At 40.8% G+C, this 22,911-nt stretch overlaps 4 protein-coding genes across 7 annotated transcripts in view; 1 reads left to right on the forward strand and 3 right to left on the reverse strand.

Annotated features, from left to right (window-relative positions):
* The window catches only part of LOC106744301 (probable 28S rRNA (cytosine-C(5))-methyltransferase), a 4,620-nt gene extending 2,769 nt beyond the window's left edge, over positions 1 to 1,851 (reverse strand). Inside the window, exons 1-2 of the mRNA XM_014618959.1 lie at positions 1,398 to 1,851; positions 992 to 1,259 (exon numbers count right to left, since the gene is read on the reverse strand). Coding sequence (XP_014474445.1) covers positions 992 to 1,259; positions 1,398 to 1,523 — 394 coding nt within the window. The 5' untranslated portion in view covers positions 1,524 to 1,851. The remainder of the gene's footprint in view (positions 1 to 991; positions 1,260 to 1,397) is intronic.
* Positions 7 to 1,151, reverse strand: LOC106744302. The gene is made up of 2 exons (XM_014618960.1): positions 1,063 to 1,151; positions 7 to 946 (listed from the first exon to the last, which is right to left on the reverse strand). The coding sequence occupies exon 2, from the start codon at positions 909 to 911 to the stop codon at positions 495 to 497; it is 417 nt and encodes a 138-aa protein (XP_014474446.1). The 5' UTR covers positions 912 to 946; positions 1,063 to 1,151; the 3' UTR covers positions 7 to 494.
* Positions 1,852 to 2,345: 494 nt separating the features above from the next.
* LOC106744289 (zinc finger protein 252-like) lies at positions 2,346 to 11,359 on the forward strand. 4 transcript variants are annotated; one of them, XR_001374437.1, is made up of 12 exons: positions 2,346 to 2,550; positions 2,630 to 3,056; positions 3,140 to 3,664; positions 4,000 to 4,303; positions 4,469 to 5,133; positions 5,424 to 5,924; positions 6,290 to 7,421; positions 7,975 to 8,141; positions 8,296 to 8,528; positions 9,355 to 9,790; positions 10,104 to 10,641; positions 10,717 to 11,359. XR_001374437.1 is itself a non-coding variant. In XM_014618937.1 (11 exons), the coding sequence occupies exons 3-11, from the start codon at positions 3,299 to 3,301 to the stop codon at positions 10,419 to 10,421; spliced, it is 4,122 nt and encodes a 1,373-aa protein (XP_014474423.1). In that variant the 5' UTR covers positions 2,346 to 2,550; positions 2,630 to 3,056; positions 3,140 to 3,298; the 3' UTR covers positions 10,422 to 11,359. The 4 variants fall into 4 exon arrangements, 3 of the variants coding, with proteins under 3 accessions (XP_014474423.1, XP_014474425.1, XP_014474424.1); XM_014618937.1 differs by having other exon boundaries at positions 10,104 to 11,359; XM_014618939.1 differs by having other exon boundaries at positions 6,290 to 7,409; positions 10,104 to 11,359.
* Positions 11,360 to 14,499: 3,140 nt separating this feature from the next.
* On the reverse strand, positions 14,500 to 20,448 carry LOC106744290 (bifunctional 3'-phosphoadenosine 5'-phosphosulfate synthase-like). Its single transcript, XM_014618940.1, has 7 exons — positions 20,204 to 20,448; positions 18,405 to 18,775; positions 17,011 to 17,443; positions 16,461 to 16,895; positions 15,921 to 16,130; positions 15,551 to 15,833; positions 14,500 to 15,319 (listed from the first exon to the last, which is right to left on the reverse strand). The coding sequence occupies exons 1-7, from the start codon at positions 20,252 to 20,254 to the stop codon at positions 15,222 to 15,224; spliced, it is 1,881 nt and encodes a 626-aa protein (XP_014474426.1). The 5' UTR covers positions 20,255 to 20,448; the 3' UTR covers positions 14,500 to 15,221.
* Positions 20,449 to 22,911: the final 2,463 nt, after the last annotated feature.

The following is a 22,911-nucleotide window of genomic DNA, read 5'->3' on the forward strand; positions in this document are numbered from 1 at the left end:
CTTATTCCCTGCGAAGGGAATTTATTCACTTATTATTATTTTACATTATGTATACATTATTAAATGTTTTTATGTAAGAAAAATTCATTTCCAACCACAATTTTTAAGAATTTTTAACGAAATGCGAAATATCACTCTGAAACATTAGGTTTTTTCACAACACACACATACATTTGCCTTTTTATACGCTTCTTTTAATCTTTTCATTTATAAATTGCACAAAAATGCTTTGCTTAAATAATAAAAAAAAAAAGTATATTCATAATTATATTATAAATGCTTTGTAAAATTCCTCAAAGAAAGTAATCCTAAATCAAATCTTATTCAATCCTCTTTGGATTCTATTTATCTCTTAGTCTTTTTTCTTCTTCCTTTTCACATATTAATTATATAGAAATGAATCATATATATATATAGAAATGTATTCAAGTTATAATAAGCTGCTTTTATAAATGGCATATAAATTTTCATATGCAAAATTAAAGCAAATACTATTAAAGGTCCTTTTTATTCAAACTCTCCCTAGCCTCAACCCTATTTTCCTCTTCATTATTCTCCTTTTCCTCAACTGTCTCATGTAGAGCCTGATAGGCATAGCAGGAGATAATCAAGTTCACTGTAACCACAGCAGCCAACACTGAGATGCAATTAGTTGTAAAAGTATCTGTTTGAAGTTCTATTCTCATGTAATGCCGTACACCAAAGAAGGCGGCAAATGGCAATGTGAACATGGCAATGCTATACAGCAACAGTGTGCCCAGGACAATTAGCAAACTCATGTTCTTATCGTTCTTAATGTAAGAAATATTCTGCGAACGACAGGATCTGTCACGATCCTTCAACGTTCCTTTCCTATTTTGCTTTCTCTGCCGACTAGACAATATCTTGCAGTTGTGGATAATCAGTACCATGAAGAGATGCTTCTGCTACAGATTCTCTCTTATTTCTGCAAGCATAAAGGCTTTATTGGTGAACCAAGAGGCGATGTTACCTTTTCTAGGTGTCGCAGAGGATCTTGTGCTCTCAAGATTCTCTAATTCCTTTTGCAACAAATCTGCGTACGATAGGATGGTTTGAATTGGTTTAGATGGACCATGCAGATGCTTTTTGCCCCACAGCAGTTCCGTTATCAGTACTCGAGTCAGCCAAGGGTCCAACCGTGGCTGTTCTGTAAGAATCTGAGTCTTCTCAAGGAGCACATCCAACTGGAGGCCGGCTTTCAAAGTATTTACTGACAGAGCATAGATACCCGACACATTCTGTAGGAGAAAACGCTTCGATCAAGTTTCATTGAAATTAACGAAGTATCTTTTGCACGCTGTATATATAGATGCACATCACACACACGCACGCACGCATCAATTACCGTTTTATATTTATTTATCCTATGTACTCACAGGATGCTTTTTCTCATAAATGAGACCCTTCAAACTGGCTCCTTGCTCTTGGACGCAACGCACGATATTGGCTGTTATTTTGTAAATTCTCGGCACTTTCACCGAGTGTACGAATCCATCCGACATATTACAAGGTTTACAAGTGTTTATGCGTATTACTTCTGCACTACTCGGTACATTTTGCTCCTGCCAACATGTGTCACGTGCAAGGCCAAAGTTTCTATTAGCTACCGCTATGAGACACTACCATCTTTAATTGCGGAAGCCCGGATAAATTTGGCTGGTATTCAAAAGGCCTGTTTTTTCAGCTTAACCAGTGATGGATCTTCTTTCCTTTATCGCTAAGTTACCCACTTGTTATATCTAAAGAACCGGCACGAGCCAAATATCGATCGTATAAAAGTACAGCTAGGCTACACTTTCCGTTCTACCTGCGCTTTCCCATATTTTAACTCAGAGAATCATATTTGCTTATCAAACTATTTTTGGAGTCTTTCTTGCGAACATATTTAGCCCTGTACAGAGTTTTGCAATTAAAACCCTAAAAATTTACAATAAACGAAAATAATAAAATCAGACACTGATGCACTCAAAGTGCCGCAAGTGTAGGACCTTGAGTGCAGCAGACAAATCCGTAGTTTTATTAATTATAAATTTTATATTTGGCTTCTGCCGGGCCTCAAGATCGCCTCAAGTTCATCTCAAGAACATCTTTAGGTACTGTACGGATCGTTTCATTGGCTATAGAACATCTGAAGATGAACTGAAATTTGAAAGAAATCGTTCGGAGCGACACCAGCGAGACTGACCAATAGGACGATGTTGTGAACTGCCCGAGCCTACCACACATTTTTTATATATATACATTCGCTGTTATCGAGAGGTGCCTTGAAGTTTTAGGGGGCTTGTCCCGGCTATACAGAGTTTCTAGACCATAAAGAAGAAGACTCAAACGGGCGAGAACACGGTGGCTGTTGACGGCAGCCATCTTAACACGCGCCATCTGCACCGTGCTCTAATGAAGTTCGAAGTCTTTGTAGAAATCCACAACCAATTCGCTTTTCCAACCAAGTTACCGTCTTCGTGGTGGTGCGGGCCGAAACCTGGCCGCGTCGTCGTCGACGCATTTGAGGTTAATTTCTCTGTTGTCCCGGTACGAGAAAACGTCCTTACTTTGTGAACCTAACCTTAACTTTCCATTAAACCGCATTCTGAAGTGGCATTTTTTTCAGACCACCAGCTCGACATTAATTTACAAACAAAAGGCAATTTGACAGATTTGGGACTAAAGGCAGGGACCCCCAATGGGACATTAACTTCACTCGCAGTATCATATATTTTTATAGCTGGAGCTGCACTCATAAGGGCCTTACGAATGCCCAGTAACAGATGTGTCAATTTAACTCATAAATTTCATCCACAACCTCAGACATTCTTGTAGTTGAGGTTCTGCTTATCGCTGAGACTTGTAATTGTCAGTAGCAGTGTTAATTCAACTAGTTTCAGCAGAAATGATGTACTTTATACAATGATAAGCCTGCTGAAGATATATCACTGCATAAATCCGAGCTTATATATGTTTACGTGATTGATTAGAGAGCTTACTTGAGTGAGGAATATGTCTCAAGTGCTATCGATGATTTGTTCAAAGGTTTAAAAGTAATTTAAAGATTTAAAATATTTGCAAGATTTACACACTTATTTCAGCAGATAATTTATCATTTTTTATTTCTTCCTTGCAGATGTTTTAAACGATACGGATGTGACAAGAAAAAAATGTGTAATATTAGGTAGCTTCTTATTGTCACTGTTCTTCTTATTCGTCAGAATTGGTGATCGAACAGATACGTGTAAAAAGACAGCAAGTGTAAAACCCATATGCCAGACAGGTGTAAATTCTCATGAGGATGTCGAACGACGAGGTGAACAAGCGTGACCACAACTATAGCGAGGCTCTATTGCTGTCCCCGCAAACAACACCTTCACAATCGTACTCTACTGATGATGGTGATTACAACGTCAGTGTCAACTCTGTACCCATCCGGGGGAAATCCCGGCTGACACGTGAAATCGGTCAGATTAAGGACATTGACGAACTAAAGAAGATAGCACCGCGTGTGCGTCTGCAGGATGCTCAAAGTCTGAGTGAATTGACGAAGATTTCTATGAGTAACAGTAACTTACACAGCAATGTGTCAATTTCTGACAGGACCAAGCGAGAGCTGAAGAAGTACTGTCGTACCTGTGCTGGTTTGAAACTGCCCTTGGTAAGATTCCTTTTTACTGTCGTAACTATTTCTTTTACTTGTCAATTTGTTCATTACGATTATTTATTGGTAAAGAAATTCTGTTTTGTATAAATAAAAAAAGGACGAGATGATTCTTAAATGTAATCAGCAAAGACAAGACAAACTAATGAAAGCCAAAGAATTTTTGTATATATGAAAGAATTATTTGATGCATCAAGACATGTAGTGATGTAATTATTGCCAGTTGTTACTGATTTTCCTTTCGTGACATCTAATTCGATCTTGATGCTCTACGTTGTAGAAAGAGAAAAGACACGAATTGTCCAACATCATATCGACCGATTGTGTTGCAGGTGGACATCTTCAGCGAGCGGGGCAACCAAATGCGATTGAGCCAGCAAATGCGACATCTGGAAGTCATCTACCCTTACGACAACTTGTCCACGCAGATGTGCATGGACTGCATCTGCGACCTGAAGATGAGCTACAAATTTTTTATGCAGATCAAAAAAGCACAGGTAAAGCTTAAGTCAATTCTTGTCAACCTGACAACGACGATCGATAACGCAGCAATGTCGAAAAAACCGGTGATCGATGATCCTGAACCAACACAGCCTTCCACGGCGACGAAAGAGAACGAGCCGGAATCAAGGATAGGTAGCGTGCATTTTTATATCGTATGTGTTATTTAATTGAATTCATCGTTTTAACCTTATTTTTATTTTTTCTTTCATTATTTACCGTCTCAGTAAATTCGGATTATTTAGATGCTAATACTATGTCATTAATATATACTAATGACTTTGTATACTTATCAACCAGCAACCTCTGTAGCCGAGGAGAATCTTTTTACGTCGTCGCCTATAAACGAAGACGAACCTTCTCCCACAAGTCAGAAAGATGAAGAACCAGTCTCCGCTATTTTTTCGCTGCAGGATGACACAAAGGAGTCGACAGAGGAACAAGAGGCCATCGGGATTTTCGAGGAAGTGGTAGAGGTGGTGGGCGATGACGACGAGGAGGATGATGACGACTCCATCGAGGAGTTCGATCCGGAAGATCCGGAAGATGATTTCCAAGAGCAGGATGTACAGGTCGAAGAAGTCCAGCAAGAAGAATCACCAGCCGTTTATAAATACGATATGGCGCTGAAATCGTATGTGCGGCTGGAGGGAACCGCTGAAGAAGCGATAGCCGCCACTACTCCAGTACTGGCGCCTACCCAAGTAGTGCCTGTCTGCGCCGAAGGAGAGGAAGAAGAAGGTTCAAGAGAGCCAGGGCAGCCGAATATATTGAAGAAAAGGCTGCTAATGCCGGCGAGGACAAATTTGGAGGGAGAGTCGGGAAGTAGCGGAGGAGAGACGGCGGCGAAGGTTCAGAAACTGGACTTAAACAACCCTCTGAGCGTGAACAACGCCCCCGAGGAGGATGGAGTTATGTACGTGACCGTGAAAGGTGCCAAACCGAACGAGATACTCCTGGTGAAAGTTAGTTTGCCAAATACTCAAAAATAACATAAATTTCGAGAGAAGAGAAGAGAGATAAACGTAAGATATTTTAGAGAGAAATATCTTACGTTTTTATATTAACATTTTATAGATATAAAAAAACACAGTAGTAAGTAAGATCTTTTGATGCTTTCTGACAAAAAATATCAGCTGCGTAAATTTACTACGATCAGCACTCTCTTTCTATGTATATTGCTGTTTTTTTTTTTTCAAGTTATATTTTTTATTTTACAAATGTATATATTTCATGATTTTTAAATGTGTAACAGGTAAAAAAGATGGACAAGCAAGCAGAACGTACATCCGCTGAGACCAAGTCCGTCGAGCGTTTTTTTAAACGCCACGAGACCTTGTTGAAGGATTATTCGCGAAAACCGGATGCGCGCGAGCAAATAATCGAGGAACAAATTGAAGAATACAAGCGGAAGCGCGAGAAGATTCTCGGTGATCAGTCGGCGATGATCTTCTCCCTGAACGAAAGCCGAAAGGAGTCGCAGAAAGAGAGTTCTCCAGTTAAGTCAAATTTTGTTCAGCTAGAAGGGATAGTGAAAGAAGAAGAAAGAATGAATATAAATGAAGAATTGAAGGAAGAGGAGATGAATGTGGAGGAAGTGAACACGGAAAAGCCGAATATGAAGGCACCGAAATTACAACCGGAAGAAACAAACAGGAAGAAGGAAAGCCTGCAAAGAGAGCTGGAGCAGTCCTGCAAAGAGGCAGATTTGGACAGGTTGGCGAGAATCTTGGGCAAAGAGAACCAGAATCTGCAGGTAAAGATGAAGATAGAAAGTAACAGAGAGCTGTGCGTAAACACACGTCGGCTGCCGTGCCGATTTTCATTGACTGTACGAAAATCTAACTGACAATTGAAATACTAAAAATACAGTGTGTAAGTGTAATTTGAGATACATATACCTTTTACCTCTTATTTCATTGGCTTTTTATTGGCTGTACAAACAATTTGGTCGATGCAATTAATAATACACATTATTTGGAAAAGACTTTGTTCTTTTTTTTTTGTTTTGTTTCTAACTGATTCCCTATTTCCTGATTTTTTCAAGAACGAAACCCACTTTTCTCACTGTCTTTGGCCGCTCCCGTGTCTGCTTCGATCGTACGATCTTTTTTGCTATAGGAATTCCAAGAGTATCTGAAGCAGCGCAAGATTATCATCACGCGTCTCAAAGACGAGGATATCATCACTCTGTACGAGGATCGTCACAGCGTTCTCAGGCCTCGCGACGCTCTGCCCGACCTCATCGACACTTCATTGCCGGCCGATCCTCTCCCCGAGGAATATTACTTCGAGTGCGACTACTGCCCGGAAATGTTCTCCGCTCGCGAAGTCTTCGAGGACCACCTTAAGGCTCACGATTACCGCATAATGCACTACTGCGAGGACTGCGGTGAGGAATTCACGACCAACAAGGCCAAGAGGAATCACAACATAGCCTGCCTGAAGAAGCTGATTTGCAAGTACTGCGACATGCTGATGGACACTCGAGGAAGGAAGCGTCGGCACGAGCAGAAGCACGTGGATAATCTCTACGGTCAGCTGTGCGAGATCTGCGGGGAGCGGTTCAAGCACCAAGGCACCCTGGACCAGCACCGGAAGACTCAGCACACGATTTTAGAGAAGATCTATCAGTGCCCGAAGTGCCCGAAGAAATTCGCCTTCAAGCAGAAGCTCAGCTTCCACCTGAAGTCGGTGCACACGACCTTGAGGGCTTTCCTCTGCGAGGATTGCGGCGCGGATTTCAAGAATCCGGCCAGTCTGCGGCATCACCGTATCAGGAAGCACCAGCCGGTGGGCAACAAGCGCGAGTGCCCGGTGTGCAGGAAGCTAGTGCCATTTTACAGCCTGTCGAAGCACATGCACACCCACAAAGCGTACAGCATTCAGTGTCCGCATTGCGACAAGATGTTCAAGAACAGCTCGACGCTGAAGCAGCACGTGAGAATTCACGAGGACCAGAGGCAGTATCGTTGCGACACGTGCGGGGTAGGTTTCAACAGAAGGGACGGATTGAGGCTGCACATGAGGGTGCACCAGAAGACGGACAGCCGAGGGCTGAAGGAGTGCTCCTGTCAAGTTTGCGGGGAGAAGTTCCCGAATCACTCGACATTGGTGATACACAGGAACAGGGTGCACAAGGACGGCAGACAGTACACATGTCATATTTGCAACAGATCGATGATATCGACCAGGTCTCTAGAATGGCATATGTCGCATATTCATAAAGAATCTATGCCAGGTAAAGTCGCACGTAAGAGTCCTTAGGATTTTCAAAGTGTAATCACTGTTAATTTGACAATTATATTCAGGGTGTCGGAAAATGTTCGGCACATTCGTGGTGTGCAGGCTGGCTGCAGGTAGAACAGGTTGAGAGACGAACAGAAAAGTTAGGTGCTATTTTACAAAATTCTCAATGGTTAGCGAGGAATTCATTATTCTGTATAAGCTAATGAGCGCCGGTGCGAAGCAGACTGGACTCTGTAGGCACGTACAAAGATGATTACCAGTTCGAAAGGAAAATGATGAACTTCTTGGGATGTCCTAGCAACAATGAGAATCAGTTATGTGATGATGGTATCCCGCGTCCCACTATCTGCCAGCTCTGTGCCCAGCAAGCAGCGGACGACGGCTGATTTTTATCGTTAATTTACCGTCGCGAATTTCTCCAAGTGGCACATGACTCTCCCGTTCAGTTCAGCCCGTTCTACCCATGTACCACGAATGTATCGACAATTTCGGACACCCTGTATGTGATTTTTCTCGTTATGGTGGTCCAATAAATGTAATTATTCTTTCTCTCGCAGGAATTGTTCGTGACGAGTCCGGCCTGCCTGAGAAAAAGCGGGTTTCCTGTTACCATTGCAACAAGACATTTAAAACGGAGATGATCCTGCGCACGCATATCAAGAAAACGCACATGGAGAAGGATCCGATGAAGTGCGCCGATTGCGGAGATACATTCACGTCGGAAGTAAGGGACAATTTCGTGTATTGTGAGAACTCCGAGGATCCTCCAAGATTTCTCTCGAATTTCCATCGTAGCCACAAACACTCGAAGATTTCCGGTTCTCTAAAATTCCTCGAACTTACAGAACCCTGTGATATGTCGTTCTCTTTTGTGTCAGGTACGTCTGCGTCATCATATGATGGTCACGCATAATCGCCTGGAAGGCACCCTGGAATGCCCACATTGCACGAAACGTTTCGTCAACCAGCTGAGGTTGAAGACGCACATGATCTCGCACTCGGAGGAGAGGCCCTACACTTGCGAAGTCTGCGGTTTCACTCTGAAAACCAAGATCCAGCTGATCAAACATCATCAGAACCGACACAGCGACGAGCGGCCGCTGCAATGCAGGTATACTTTCGAAATCAATTCTTTCAGTGTCGACAACTTCCGGAAGTTTCACGAGTATCCGGTACTCGTTCCTAGTCCGTTCTTATATTTAAGAACGTCTTAAGTCTCATCCTCAGATGCTCCAAAGCCAATGAAACGACCCGTATGAAATGTGAAAATAGTGACAATGACGATAACATCAATGATCAAACCGACTTCATTTTAACACAACGACACAACCGAAAATACAAAAAGCCGTAATATTTAAAACATGTAATATAATTCGCTGATGTCCGTCATATGCCCGTCAAATCAAGTTGAACCGAAAGCAAACGAAGAGTACAGGGTGCGGCAGCGTAACTTCCTTATTTGAAATGCCCGCCTTTAAAAGAACGGCCGTAGAGGGGCGTTAGTGGTCTCATTTGAGAGAGGGGATCCTAAAGTTTTGTTTACCCCTCTGTCAGTCGCCATCATGCGTTGGAACGGTGTGTTTGCCGTAGAAGTGTACTTTTCTAACGGCGATTCGGTGATTGCAACCCAGCGTGCCTTCAGAAATCACTTTAATGTAGCCACGTTGGGCCCGGACCGGAAATCAATTCTTTCTTGGGTCAGTTCTTTCCAAGATACTGGAAATGTGACGATTAAAAAAATATCTGCCTCATAAAATGCATTTTATTGAATTTTGAAGAAAGGAAGTTACGCTGCCTGTAATAATGATGATGATAATGGTAATAACAATAATAGCTTTATCGGTCTTAAAAGGAAAAAAAGAAAAAAAGAAGTAAAGAAATAAGATGAACTTGAGCGCCGTTCAATGTCTCAAACTTGCCTTTCCACCTTCTCCCAGGTATTGTCCGTGGCGTTGCAAACAGGTGAGCGCTTTGGTGTGCCACGAGCGCACGCACACCAACGAACGGCCTTACGCGTGCAGCGTATGCCGGCAGCGTTTCAAGTATCTCGGCGACAAGAACAAGCACGAACGTCGCCACGAGAGCCTCGGCGGTGCCGGATTCAAGCGCATCGTGCCCGGTAGGAATATCAAGACGAAGCCGCGCGAAGATCAGTCTTCGGCGTCCGAGCAGGAAGTGGAAATCATGAAGAACCCAATCGTTATTAAGACGGACGCCGAAGGTGTCGCCGAATGTGTGACCGAGGAACAATTTGAAGAACAGCAGCAGAACGAAGTATTCAAAGAGGAACAGCTTGTGGAGTTTGAGGAACAACACATAGTGAAGTTCGAAGAGCAGCACATCTCGGGAGAATACGAACAGGTGTACGAGCAGGTGAATATCTTAGATCGGTCGATCGGTGTTTGCCATTCTCTCAAAACAAATTGTCGAAGGGTAGTGTAATGTAAGATAACGTAACGACAAACGAGACAGCGATATACAAAAAAATAATTGTGCGATAACGACCGCGTTTGTGCTTGTGTTTTTCCGAACGTGCCGAAAAGTAAGGAGTTTGTGGTCTCGCATTTCCATTCCCCGTATTTTCCGACTATTTCTTCCGCAACATTTCCGCATTCATAGCATTCTGCGTTTCACTCGATGCCTTTAATATTCTTATAATATTTTCACCACACCTGCTCTCCCGTAGGAATACGAAGAAACGTCGAGGGAGGCTTCAGAGGCCACCGAGGTGATCATGAACATGGAGGACCCTAGTGTGTACACGGAAGAGGTAACCGCCGACAATATAGAGGCCGCGGATATGATAACCGAGGACGAAATAATAACGGGCGATATCTTGCATTCGGCGACTGCCGGCGGCGCTACCGCCGCCGTCGTGCATCTGCAGCAGCAGGATGACTCTGGGAAAATTCAAGTAATACCGGTGATGCTGTCGCTACCCGATCTCACGGACGCCAACGCCGAGGTTAACCTCGCCACCGCGTCCATCATGTACAACAATTGACGCGTACTGCAATCGACGTCGAATGATTAATATTTACGTGCGACGGCCACGTCATGAACAATTTTATCGTGTGTTTGTTCGGAAAGATCTATAATTCGCGTCGAAATTCGATGGGAAATCCTACGTGAAGTTTCGTTGCGCAGCGGTCAGAAACATTTGCACGCGTTTAGAATGACGTCTGTTTCGGTGAAAATATGATCTCTACCTCACCGTCGAGTGGGTAAGCAGTGAAAATACCAACACTGTAAGTAAATATTGCATATCGTGGCTCTCGAATCTGTGTTGCAAATTACAGATCAGACGGAGGTATGTAATGCTTAGAAGAAAGAATTGGACTTTCCGCTGGAGTTCAGCCACGGATAAAACGCGAATTTCGCAAGAATTGAGCGGTCAGTGATATATTTAGAACAGTCGGTATACCCCACTGAACGCTCAACTCGTCTTTCATCAGTATATATAAGAATTGTAATATTGGCTAAAATTATAATATTCTAACGAGCTTGAGGTCTTCTTTCTTGTAATTTGACTTCATTCTCGCGACATTTTCCCATGAGTGGGAACTCAGTGGTTAAACTGGTCAGTGAATAAAGAAGATGTAACCGTCAACGAGCGTTGATACATGACTAAACTTAAGATTCCACGAATGGAAGAATGAAAGGAGGTTCAAAACGAGTAACACAATGAGGAAAGGAATGAGGAAGGATACAATTGCCTATGAAGCTTGGGTAGTATTAGCGACTTCACATTGATTTCATAAGCATTTTTTTCAATCCTCTTTGTGCTTCGCTTTCGATATAAAAAATCGCATGAATTCTTTCGATTGCCTAAGTATTTCCAGTGGTTCTAGATAGTGCGAATACGAAGCTTATAACGTGAATGTCGATATGGAGACGTACGAGAAAGAATGAAATTATGGTAGATTCTGAAACAAAAACTAACAAACTAAAAAAAATAGAATAACAAAACTTACATTTTTATATATATAAATAAATAAATATATATATATATATATGAAAAGCATGTAAAAATATAATTAAATATCGCAAATACCACAGTATGGACTTGTATGAATAAAAAATTGGAAGACGAAGTAACAAAGGAGTAACGAATTACAAATAAAATAACAGAATAGACAATTTTACATCTGCGTATGGAAGGACGTAAAATAAAGAGATAATTAGTTTATGTTCTCTAAGTATATACAAACACGGGAGAGATGAAAGTTTTTCTTCCGAACGGAAATGGAAGTTACACTACTGTCTAAAATATTAGGAACATATAGGCACAAAATTAAAAAAAATAGACTTTACATAAATTAGTATCATCTAATGATAAATAATTTCATTTAATTTTAATTATATTTTATATTAGAAATATATAAATTATGTTTTATATGTATCTACAATTACACATACATTATATAATGTAAATGTATGTAAATATATATACACATATGAAACACAATTTATACACACACACACACACATATAATATGTATATTATATAAAAATTTAGATAACATTATAAAAGTATATAATTATTTTTTAGCTGCGTTCCTAAGCTTTACGACGGTAGTGTACATAAATTTAACACTCCGGTCTATTGAAATTCCAGTATATATTCAGGAGTCTTTAAATATAGCTGTGAGATTTATTTTATATATTAATTATAACAAGAGAGGAAGAATTAAATAATTAAAATATTACGATTCTCTAAGTATCTCGGAAATGCGATTCATTTTACTTTTAATTGATAACTCAGTAGTAAATATATTTCCTGGTATTGTAGTTTCCATGGACGGTAGGATGGTGGATACGTTACACTTGTGTCAAATGAACTCACTGGTTGTCCTATGTTATAAATGTACTTTTAACCCGGATCTTTCGTGGCATGGGATTTGAAAAGAAACAAATCTGCTCACGGTGGTTTTTGTCTTTAAGATTCTCAGATCCTTTACATTTTTAGAATCTTTGAGTTTCTGCTGAAAATCCTTTTATCATGAAATCCGTCAACTTTTGCTTCAGATCTTTGAATATTCTTTTTATGTGGTCAAACGTTTAGGCCTTCAAGCGATTACTTTATCTAATCATGGAAACATAGGTCATCATTATATCATACAATATATTATATATCACAATGTATATATCTCACTCATTAAAATATAACGACGGAACATTTTATATTGAGGTAGAACGGTCCCAAATAATAAGAATTAATCATAAGAGAAGCTCAGAATGGTTAATCGCAAAAGCTACGTAATGTAAAGAATGTGAAGGAGAAAGGAAATGAAGTGTCATGATTATTAAATACAAAGAACTGACGGGGCTTTTAACACTTATTTTGTAGCATAGTGTAATAGTGAATAAGCTATTTTGTTGAAATCGGTGAGCAAAGTGTATATGCATGCATGCGTGCGTGCGTGCGTGCGTATATGTGTGTATGCGTCTATGTTGTGTATTACATAAGTTACTCTGCGCATTATTATTATTATTATTATTATTATTATCGTCCTTGCGAACGTTAGGTTTGTCTTCTATTCCTGCACCGGGACTGCACTAGAACTGAAATAACGCAAGCCAGAACCGACGAGTGTAAGCGTGCAGCCGAAGAATGAAGAATGCTTTAGTGTAAAAATAACATGACGCGCTACCTTGCAGCTGTAGAATCGAACAATTATCATTTTCAGCAGCAGCTGGCTTCTAACTTGTACATCTGAATGTTATAAATGCTCTATATTGAAATATAAATATTGTGAAATCTCCTCGGTGTCTAGGAAAGCTCTTACTTTCATACTTACTGTTTGACTCTTTGCTTTGGTTACTGTAAAATAAGTGTCTGACGAAAACTTACCTAAACCTATAAAATAGAAGCGATAACTTTGGCTATTTAGGTGTATTATTTCGCACGTATCCATACGTGTATCGTGAATATTGGAGTGAAAGTACGATAATTTAAGAATAATAATTGCCATACAGCAATACAGGCTACTTAATGTTTCTTCGCGCACTCTTATTCGAGGGCGCTGAATTCCGCTGTACTGGAATAGAAAACGACGCCAGTTCTGGAGTAGAAGACGCTTCAGTGCACACTTCTTGAATTAATGCGGTTAATGCAGAAATAGAAAACGAACCTATCATCGTGTTTACGCAATTGTACTTGAACACAATGGACTAACATCGTCATTATACACACACTCACGCGCGCGTGTGCAAAGTTTGCACTTCCCGCTGTACTTCTTTCGCAATTGTTTTCTTTCTCGTCTTCCCCCATACGATTGCAATTATTTCCCTACAATTTTTCTTACTACTTTTTCGTTTCACTTTTTTCCTCTAAAGTACGAAGTATGTATAAGGATATCTACTCCATGTAACACATTATTTCACAATAGCGAATTCTTTCATCCGTATATAGAGCAGAGTTCCTTTTAATAAAAATGTCATTACATACTGCGACTCCTCAATTTCTACCGTTACACAAGCCAAGGTCGTGGCCTCTTTCGGAAGTCTTGAGGATACTAGCCTATACGGTTAACATAAATCATCCGAATCGAAAGTTGAAGGATTCGTAATGATTATATTAAACTGTTGCCACGGCATGCAGCGCTCTCGGTTATCGGAAGAATTGTAGAGAGAATTCCTTAGATTATGCAATTCGTTTAAAATTAGAATTTATTTCTCCATTGTAATACAGAAGATTGTTTTCATATCCATATCGTCGCTTAAGAATTGACTTTTGGCGATTGCTTGTCGCGAATAGCTGTTTAGTAACATTAAACAAAGCGGCAAGAGTACTCGAATAAACTATGTATATTCTACAAATGCTAACAAGTGATATCGATATTGATAAAAATAATCGGTAAGTCACGAAGGAAAAGGATCCGACGTCGTACGGGAACACAGCGACGTCAAGACCCGGAAGAAGGCTTCGGCGCGTGACGCTTACACACACGAAACACCTCTCGCAAGATTTAATTGTCACACTTGAAATCCAGTGGTGTGGCTCTTACAGACTTTACAATTTTTTTACACGTACATGTATATTTTATTTATAATTTTCATTATTATAATATATATTATTATAATATGCATATGTATATGTGTGTATATATATACACATAATTCCTTTTTATTTCTACCTACATAGAAAATATTAAACTCTGCGATCTTCATTTGTACAAGGTGAAACTCTATTTTACACACTGTGTAATCGTCGTGGATATACAGGGTGATGTATACAAAAGAGGAAGTGGTCTCTAGTAAATAACGAGCAGCAATAAAAAATAATTTAAAAAGTTCGAGACTGCAGAAATACAATGTACGTAGGCTTGTAGTTGCACGGCTGTTATTTTGGTAGAAGAGATCGGAGATTTTCAAACCCAAACCCGCCCAGTTTTGGAGTGTTGAACACTCAAAAGGGTGGGAGAGAATTTGACTGTTCAAATATTGGGGAATTTTTGGCTCATTTCGGTACACATCATGCCTCAGGAACGTCAGACGGCCACAAGTCCGTTCACTTTATCAACTTACGAAGATATCGAGTTTCATGTGTCTCACTTTCTGTACGCTAAATTCAAAACCGGTTTGCATATTTTTTCTTTTATGCAAATCGAGAACTTGCTTTCGATTAATTCCCAGAGATTAGAATTCTTTCGTTAGACCATTCCGCTGTATCCCGAACTGCATCGAAGAAAAAAGTATTTTGAAACCGTTTTGAAGCCCAGTGTGCCCAGTGTGCTCATATATTCTTGAAGATAATTTCTAACAATCTTTTAATTTTAATTAACGCTTCTACCTATTTAGTTCATTTTGTATCAAGACTTTGGTAATATTCGGCGAGCACTTGCCACGCCTTGGGCGACATGAAACCGTCCGGCGGATCTTGGCCAGCTTTCGCCAATCCTACAAACAATCGATTGGTTTATAATAATTACCGCGCTAATCATTAGATCAATTAGACGGATGAATTAAGGAGGATTGACAGAAATTGGAATAAATTAAGTGAGAATAAATAATAGAATTATATTAGGTAAGAATTATAGATTAATTAGAGCTGTTAATTAATTATAAAATAAATTAGATAGTAAGACAGCGACCGACTGAGCTTGGAAGATATTCGCGATCGAAACTTACCTCGCATCTTGGTGCCTGAAATGAACTCGAAATCCTGCTTCCTCTCGGGCTCGAAGAAAGCCATCTTGGCGTGTCTGCTGTCGTAAGCGGCCACGCGAAAAGGAATTATCTCGAGGCTGTGGAGACCCCGGGCCATGGAGAGCACACGGGCCCCGTGAGTGGGGTCGTAAAGGTTGCCGTCGGGAGTAGCGTCCTTGTCGGGGTGTGGAATACCCGCCGGATCTCTGCCGACGATGTAGAAGTTCGCGCCGGCGTTCATCCTGGCCTTCGCGTGCCATTGCACCTGCGGAACCATCGCGTCCGTTATCGTGTTAATTCAACGAATGTAGAGACGCGGCATGTGTCGACACAGTTATGAAGCGCTCCGCACCTCAATCGGCCCAGCATACATCATCGGACTGGGGAAGATGGCCAGCAGCGTGGAATTGGAGTCCAACACACCTTCATCTAGGACGGCCTTGTGCTGGAGGATCCTGGTGTAAAGTGGCACGTCGTCGTCCTTGGTCCAACCGCCCAGCGGATGTAGCAGCAACACGGGATTTTTGAAACCCCTCTCTTCTAGCAAGCGTTTCCTCGTATCCTTTGCAACAGATACAGCAGAATACATTTAATCCTAGAACTCCTAGAAGATATATATATATATATTTAGATTTTTAGATTTTGGAGGTTCGTAAAAGATATCAGGATTACTTCGGAGACCACGGGTTCCTGAACGAAAGTTGCTCTATTCCGACTCTTCTATACGTTCCTTAAGTTTGTCAATAACTTGTTGAATCACCCTACATATAATATAACATGCGATTATATAAACAGGTATTAATTGATTAATATGAAAGATATAAGAAGAGAAGAGAGAAGTTGAAGAGGGAGGAAGCCTTGTGTTAGAATTAGAATGAAAAATCCGACAAACCTGCATCAGCAGCGCGTGGCCGTTATGTATAGGGTTCCTCAGTTGGAAAGCGAATACCGCATCGGCCCGCATCTTCCGGCACTTCATGCGGATCTCGTTGGGCGTGAGCCGGTATTTGTCGAGGCCGTCGTGCCAACGGATCCTCTCGAGCACCTCGAGGTCGCCGCCCATCAACCAGTCGCCGGAATTGTGAATCATTTTGACGTAAGGATGCGCCAAGTTATTCGTGCCGAACTGCCAGCAGCAGCGCTCCTCTTTCCGATGGAAGTAGAAGTCTGGTCTTCGCAAGATCGCCAGGGCCTTGCCTTGGTACCTCAAGGTCACGGCGAACGAGCCCTCCAGACGGTCCTTGTCTGCCGTGCTGATGGCTAGCACGATCGGCACCGATTGGTTCATCTCTTTGCCGCCCTCCAGCAGGCATCGCAAGTGTTGGGCCTTAAATGATATGGTTGACGATAAAGTAACGATGAAGCCGGAAGACGACGATCCAGGACGATGCGAGAGAAAAAGATAGATCTACGGTTCAAAAGGAGGAAGTAAAATCGTGCACCTGCAGGTACTGATGCTCCCTCATGAATCCCGTTAAAGGCGCCGCCCACCCTTCCGCCAAAACCTGCACCCATTGGACGTCGAGCTCACCGATCTCTACGCTCTGAAGAGTCTCCGCTTCCGCTTTCGTAGCGGCCAGTCTGGAATGTGACACGAAGAGCTCTCGGATCGGCGCCGAGGGCTTCTCCAGCTGTGGAATTATGTGGTTATTCTCGAGAAACTCGATCACAGCCAAGGCGGACTCCTCGGGGGTGCAGTTCTCCGTCCTGACCACCAGATCAGGCTGCACCGGTCGCTCGTACATCTGATCGATGCCGGTGAAGCCCTTGATGGTGCCTTCGCGGGCCTTCTTGTACAGGCCCTTGGTGTCGCGAGCCTCGCACACTTGCAAGGGCGTGTCGACAAACACCTCGTAGAACGGCAAGTCGGCCTCCCTGCAGATCAGATATCTTCCAATGAGACAAAGTAGAATATAACAGAGCAGGTCAAGGAGAAGAAGGAAATATATATGCGGTAATTAACAGCTAATCATCGTCATTGCTTAATCGCCCGAAATATTTGTAAACCTTATCCAAGGCTCGGCTATCTCTCGACAGTCATACTGGTTTAAAACGTCAAACGTGAGAAACGACTAGCAGTAATGTTTTTTACGGCTATAGCCTCATTTCTCAGTTATTTGAAAAACATTAGTTTCGTAATCTCGAAGCCTGCAAAATATGCGGTAAACTGTCTAATACGACGTTACCAGTTATGGTAATGGGTTGTTTTCCAGCTATCTCAACTATCACGGCCGTTTAAGTAAGCGATCACATTTTGCGATTCTACGTGGTATATATATATATATATATATATATATAACAGGTTTTGTAACGTCACAGGCAAGAAATGATACGTAGTTTCTTGCGACGTTTTTCCTTGAAAGAAATATAATAGTTCCATAATTTTGAAATCTGAATATGTAACAAATTGAGTAGTCTATCCGATATATATATATATATATATATCGATATATCCGATATATATATATCGATATATCCGATATATATATATATCGATATATCCGGTGACGTTACAAAACCTGTTTGGCTGAATAAACAGCCTAGATTGCCTAGATAACTGCGCCTTCAGTAATTTCCAATACAGCAGCTTTCAGCATATACCAGCCCCGCTGTAGCGCAGCTAATCGAATTTGCTATAACATTAGTTATCATGTCTACGTCGCACTTTGGTTAACGAAGACCTAAACTAAATGTTAAAAGAGTTTAGCTTTATTAGAAGATTGAATATAATGATACGAAGCAAGAGTATCTGCCCCTGTCGGTTCTTATCAGCTCTAAAATCAGCAGTTTGTCTCCTCCCCCCCCTTCTTTATCATTTATCTAAATCAATCTCTACCTGTGAATTTGTCTAGCCATTTGCCGATCCTCCTCGAAGGGAGACACGAAACTGCAGAGGCAAATTTGCCCACTGTCGGCGAAGAGTTTCGCCACTTCCGCCACCCTGCGGATGTTCTCCTTACGGTCCTGCTTGCTGAAGGACAGATTTCGATTTAGACCGCTGCGCACGTTGTCACCGTCCAGGCCGTACGCGGGGATCCCATGGTTCACCAGGATCGCCTCCATTTGGAACGAGATGGAAGTTTTCCCGGCACCCGACAGGCCTGTCAGCCACACCGTGCAACCGCGGAAGCCGCGGATGCTGCCGATCGCCTGGCCTCGCTTTGCCCGTGACACGTGATGCGCCTGCTCTGATACGTTTGTGCATGTCTGAAACAAACGTTGTATTAATTTTCGGATAACAAATTCACACTCATCGTTGCAAAAAGGAAAAAGGTGCCGCCGAGAATGTGTACACACACACACACACACACACATACGCACACACACAATGAATTAGTAAAATCAGGCACATTAATATAATCCAAAGTCTTCAATAATGTTGGTAAATAGTAAATTTGGATTAAGATCAAGGCAGAGGAATCGTACAGTGGGCCAAACCCAAATCAAAATGGGACAAAATTATTTCAGTACTGACATAAGAGACATACAAAATATGGATATTACAACAAACAATATTTGAAACATTCTAATTATATAATTTTCACATGTATTTTATATATAAATGTATAACCGAGAACAAAAAAGAAATATACTCTGACAATTTTTATTTCTGTCTTTATAGCTAGATTTAATAGTGTTAAATAAAAGGGCAGTTTCTTAGTGACACCATTCTCTTTTGTTCTAATTAAAATTGAACATCTACTAAAAGTCTTCCTTATCATTGTTTAGCGATGAACGGGAAATTCACACACAATTACCTCCTTTAAAAGAATTCTCCTGAAATGATCAGACAGTATCTCCTAATATTCTCTGACCTATGCAAACGGTTTGCATTTTTGAAAGGTGTTAAGGAATTTTTCTGAAAGTTACCCCCCCATTCCCTCACCTCTGGGAAGGGTTGCGATCCCTACATGACCCCAAAAGACTAGCGCCTCGGGACCATGAAGAATGCCCAAAACCGCTTCTATCTAAAACAGGAAAAAAATACGAAGAGGTATTACTTTCTTTATGGACACCATGTATATATTTTAAATATACAAAAGAAAATAAATATATATATCATTATTTTAACATGATCTCTTTAATTTTGTCCCATTTTGCCTGACTTGTGGTCCACCATGCGTCAAAACAAAAAAAAAAAAGTCTTAAATATTAAAAAAGCCTACAAAGAACACGCGTATCTCTTCCTATTATTTCAATACCGTTTCATTTTATAACAATATTTTTACCTATGATTCAAAGATCATCGTGATATAAGAATGATAATACAATATTGCACATAACAGCGAAAAAAAAGAGAGGAAGGAGAGAGAGAGAGAGAGAGAGAGGAGATTGCGCGCATGTGTATGATGTGTGGATTAGTTTGCGTGTGTATCTACATCTAATCTGCACTGCCATGCAGCGCAGCAGATTTTTTTTACGATACTGCAAAAAAGATGAGATACACCGTGCTGGTATTCGCACTTCTAGCGTTCGTACATGTCACATGAGGAGATTTACGGTAACGGAAAACTGGTGAGCTGAACGAATCATAGGGGACCTGTCGAACGGAGTGTCTCGTGCCGGACACATTCTCACGAGGTGGCTCATTAGCGGCACAGCGAAAGCGGTATGTTATTAAACGTGAACACTCACTGTCATTAACTTTTTACCCGGCGGAGCAGCGGCATTCTCCTTGCACGACATGACTGCGACGCGTCAGCGAGTGTAAATTACGTGGCAGTCGGCTAACCCACTGCGATTGAACGCGACAGTCCGCGCCGATCGCCGCCGGTGCCACTGTATGTACTGTCACAGCAAGGCTACGATTTTGAGCTAGCACTCGCCTAGAACGGTACCCTCTCCACGCGGCTTCCTCTTACGCACACATTGAGCGCGCTCCGTCCGCGCCGACCGTCGCGTGAGTCATCTCGCGCAAAGCGAGAGCGAGAGCGAAGCCAATCGGTATATCCGGCAAACTTGGCCAACGCATCCTCAAACCCCGTATCAGACTGTGGATTGCAATTGAGATTGGCTTAAAATTTGGCCAATCGAAGCAAGATTCACTAAACTTGAATTTAGTGAATCTTGCTCTGATTGGTTAAATTTCAATCGAATCTCAACCCTAATCCTTAGTCTCGCCAACGTATATCCCCTCCAAGTCCTACAACTTTTGTCTGAAACATTTCTTTATATTTTGTTTATTTCCTTTATATTATTTAGACTTGTAAAATTAAGCGATTCACAATATATGTGAACATTTTGTGTGATTTCAATGAACAAAAATTTCTTCCTCTTGTTATTTTGTCACAGACAAAATAAAAAATTTATCACAGACACATTCCTTTCCTAATCTTGTAAACACGCAGTATATATGTGTAAATTAAAATACAATTTTACAAATGATGTGTGGCATTAAATTCAAATATATCTTACGCCAATAAAATGTCAATTAAATGTTAATAATATGTCAATCAATTTTTTTGTCTCCTATAGCCTTACAAGCTATATATATAGACAAAACAATTTTCAAGCGGTCCATTAACAACAGAATAAACTAAGCTGATCACGTTGCGTAATTCATCCAGTATATACCTTTACATAAGATTCGTATAAGAAGTTAGGCCACTTTGACTTTTAAAACATGGAAATTTCACAGAAAACCTGAAGACGGCATATGTTACTTCACAATGATAAGTCTTTTACGCGACTCGTTGCGTGCGGAAATGTGCAATTCCAATTTGACTTCAAACACTATCACTTCTCGTTCACAGATAAAATACTGAAGGACGAAGTTTTCAGACGCACGAAAAAAATGTAACGTTCTCTCAGTCCTCAGCAGCGAGTAAATTTTATTTCGACAAGCGATGCTCGTCATAAGTAGAGAATAACAGGACACATTTAGAGAGTAACGACGCACGGCTTTTCGCAAAAACACACAGGAAAGTAGAGCGGTTGATTTGCTTTCGATGTTTTATTCGTCGTAAAATAGAGTGTATACATTCTGCATAAATATAAGAGAGTTACAAAAATTCAGGTCTACGCACGTTGTGACATTTGCGAGCTAGGAGTTCGCATTGTTGTCAACACGCGTGCTGCCGACTGCTCCTCGAACACCGCCGCAGGGTCTGTTACTACCCTATATTGAATTTTTCAAAAATTCCAACTACATCGTGTAACAAAATCTGTTATGAGATGCAACAAGTGTAAATAGTAATTTATTGGGAAATAAAATTAAGTAAATAATATTTCGAAGCCCTCTAAATAGTGTGGCTTGAAATTAATAAATTAGCAATTAATGGGAAATGAATCAATACATAATTAGATACCGACACAGTCACCTAAAGGACCTTAAAGGGTATTTTCAGCTTATCTTAAAGGAAATAATTGCACTATAATATATTGCAATTGTAATAATATACAATTTTCTTCATTTTCTTAAAAACGAGAAATATAAATTTTCCGAGATGCATGGAATGCAAGGCCTCATTAGCCATGTATCTCATGTGGACACACGCCAGTGCTCGAGGGTCAGAAACGTAAGGGGAGGAGGTCGAGAGGCAGTTGGATAAATACAACTTTTGGAGAACGATGAGATCGCGCGTGCCTTCTTCAATTCGTCTGATTGTTTTCACGAGGGCGACGATAATACTACGAGTTTCCACATGCGATGATAATAATAATAGTAATAATGTTAATTATATATAACCACAAAATATTAATAACATTATATCATTACGAAGCAAATAAAGAAAAAAAAATGGAATAAAAGTATTTTTAATTAAAATTAATAATTAACGATTGTTATAGAAAAAAGAAACCTATATAATTAGATATTTTTCTGCGGTATATCCGTATAAAAATAGAATCTCTCGAATAATTTCTAAATTTAAATACTCGACAAGAGAGAGAGAGAGAACGATAATTGCGACATTGCAATTTTTAATTCCTTTTTACTCATCGTTCGACCAAAAGGGTTTGCAGATCATTTTCTTGCCCGGTCGACGGTAAGTCTACGATCTGCGTAGGATCTTACAAGAGTGGAACAGGCAATTTTATCCTCTAACACACATAAATCGCGAATGAGGGGCTGCACCTCTCGAGAGCTGTTTCGAAATGCAAAGGAATCTGCTTCTTTTATAACAGATATTTTTAAATTGCAAGGTTACATACTATTAAATTAAAAACCTGCTTTTTCTTTAGCTAGGGTTCTCTTTCAAACATCTCATGCTGCCAAGAACTTAACAAAGTTTATATCTTCAAGTACAAGTGGCGATATTATTGAACGTTTTCATATCACGAGTAATCTCGTTATGAGTAAATGAATTCACGGGGGGGGGGGGGGGATCACCGCCCAAAATTTT

The sequence above is a fragment of the Dinoponera quadriceps genome, unplaced genomic scaffold, assembly GCF_001313825.1.
Source record: "Dinoponera quadriceps isolate SergipeBrazil2010 unplaced genomic scaffold, ASM131382v1 scaffold707, whole genome shotgun sequence".
NCBI classification, from domain to species: domain Eukaryota; kingdom Metazoa; phylum Arthropoda; class Insecta; order Hymenoptera; family Formicidae; genus Dinoponera; species Dinoponera quadriceps.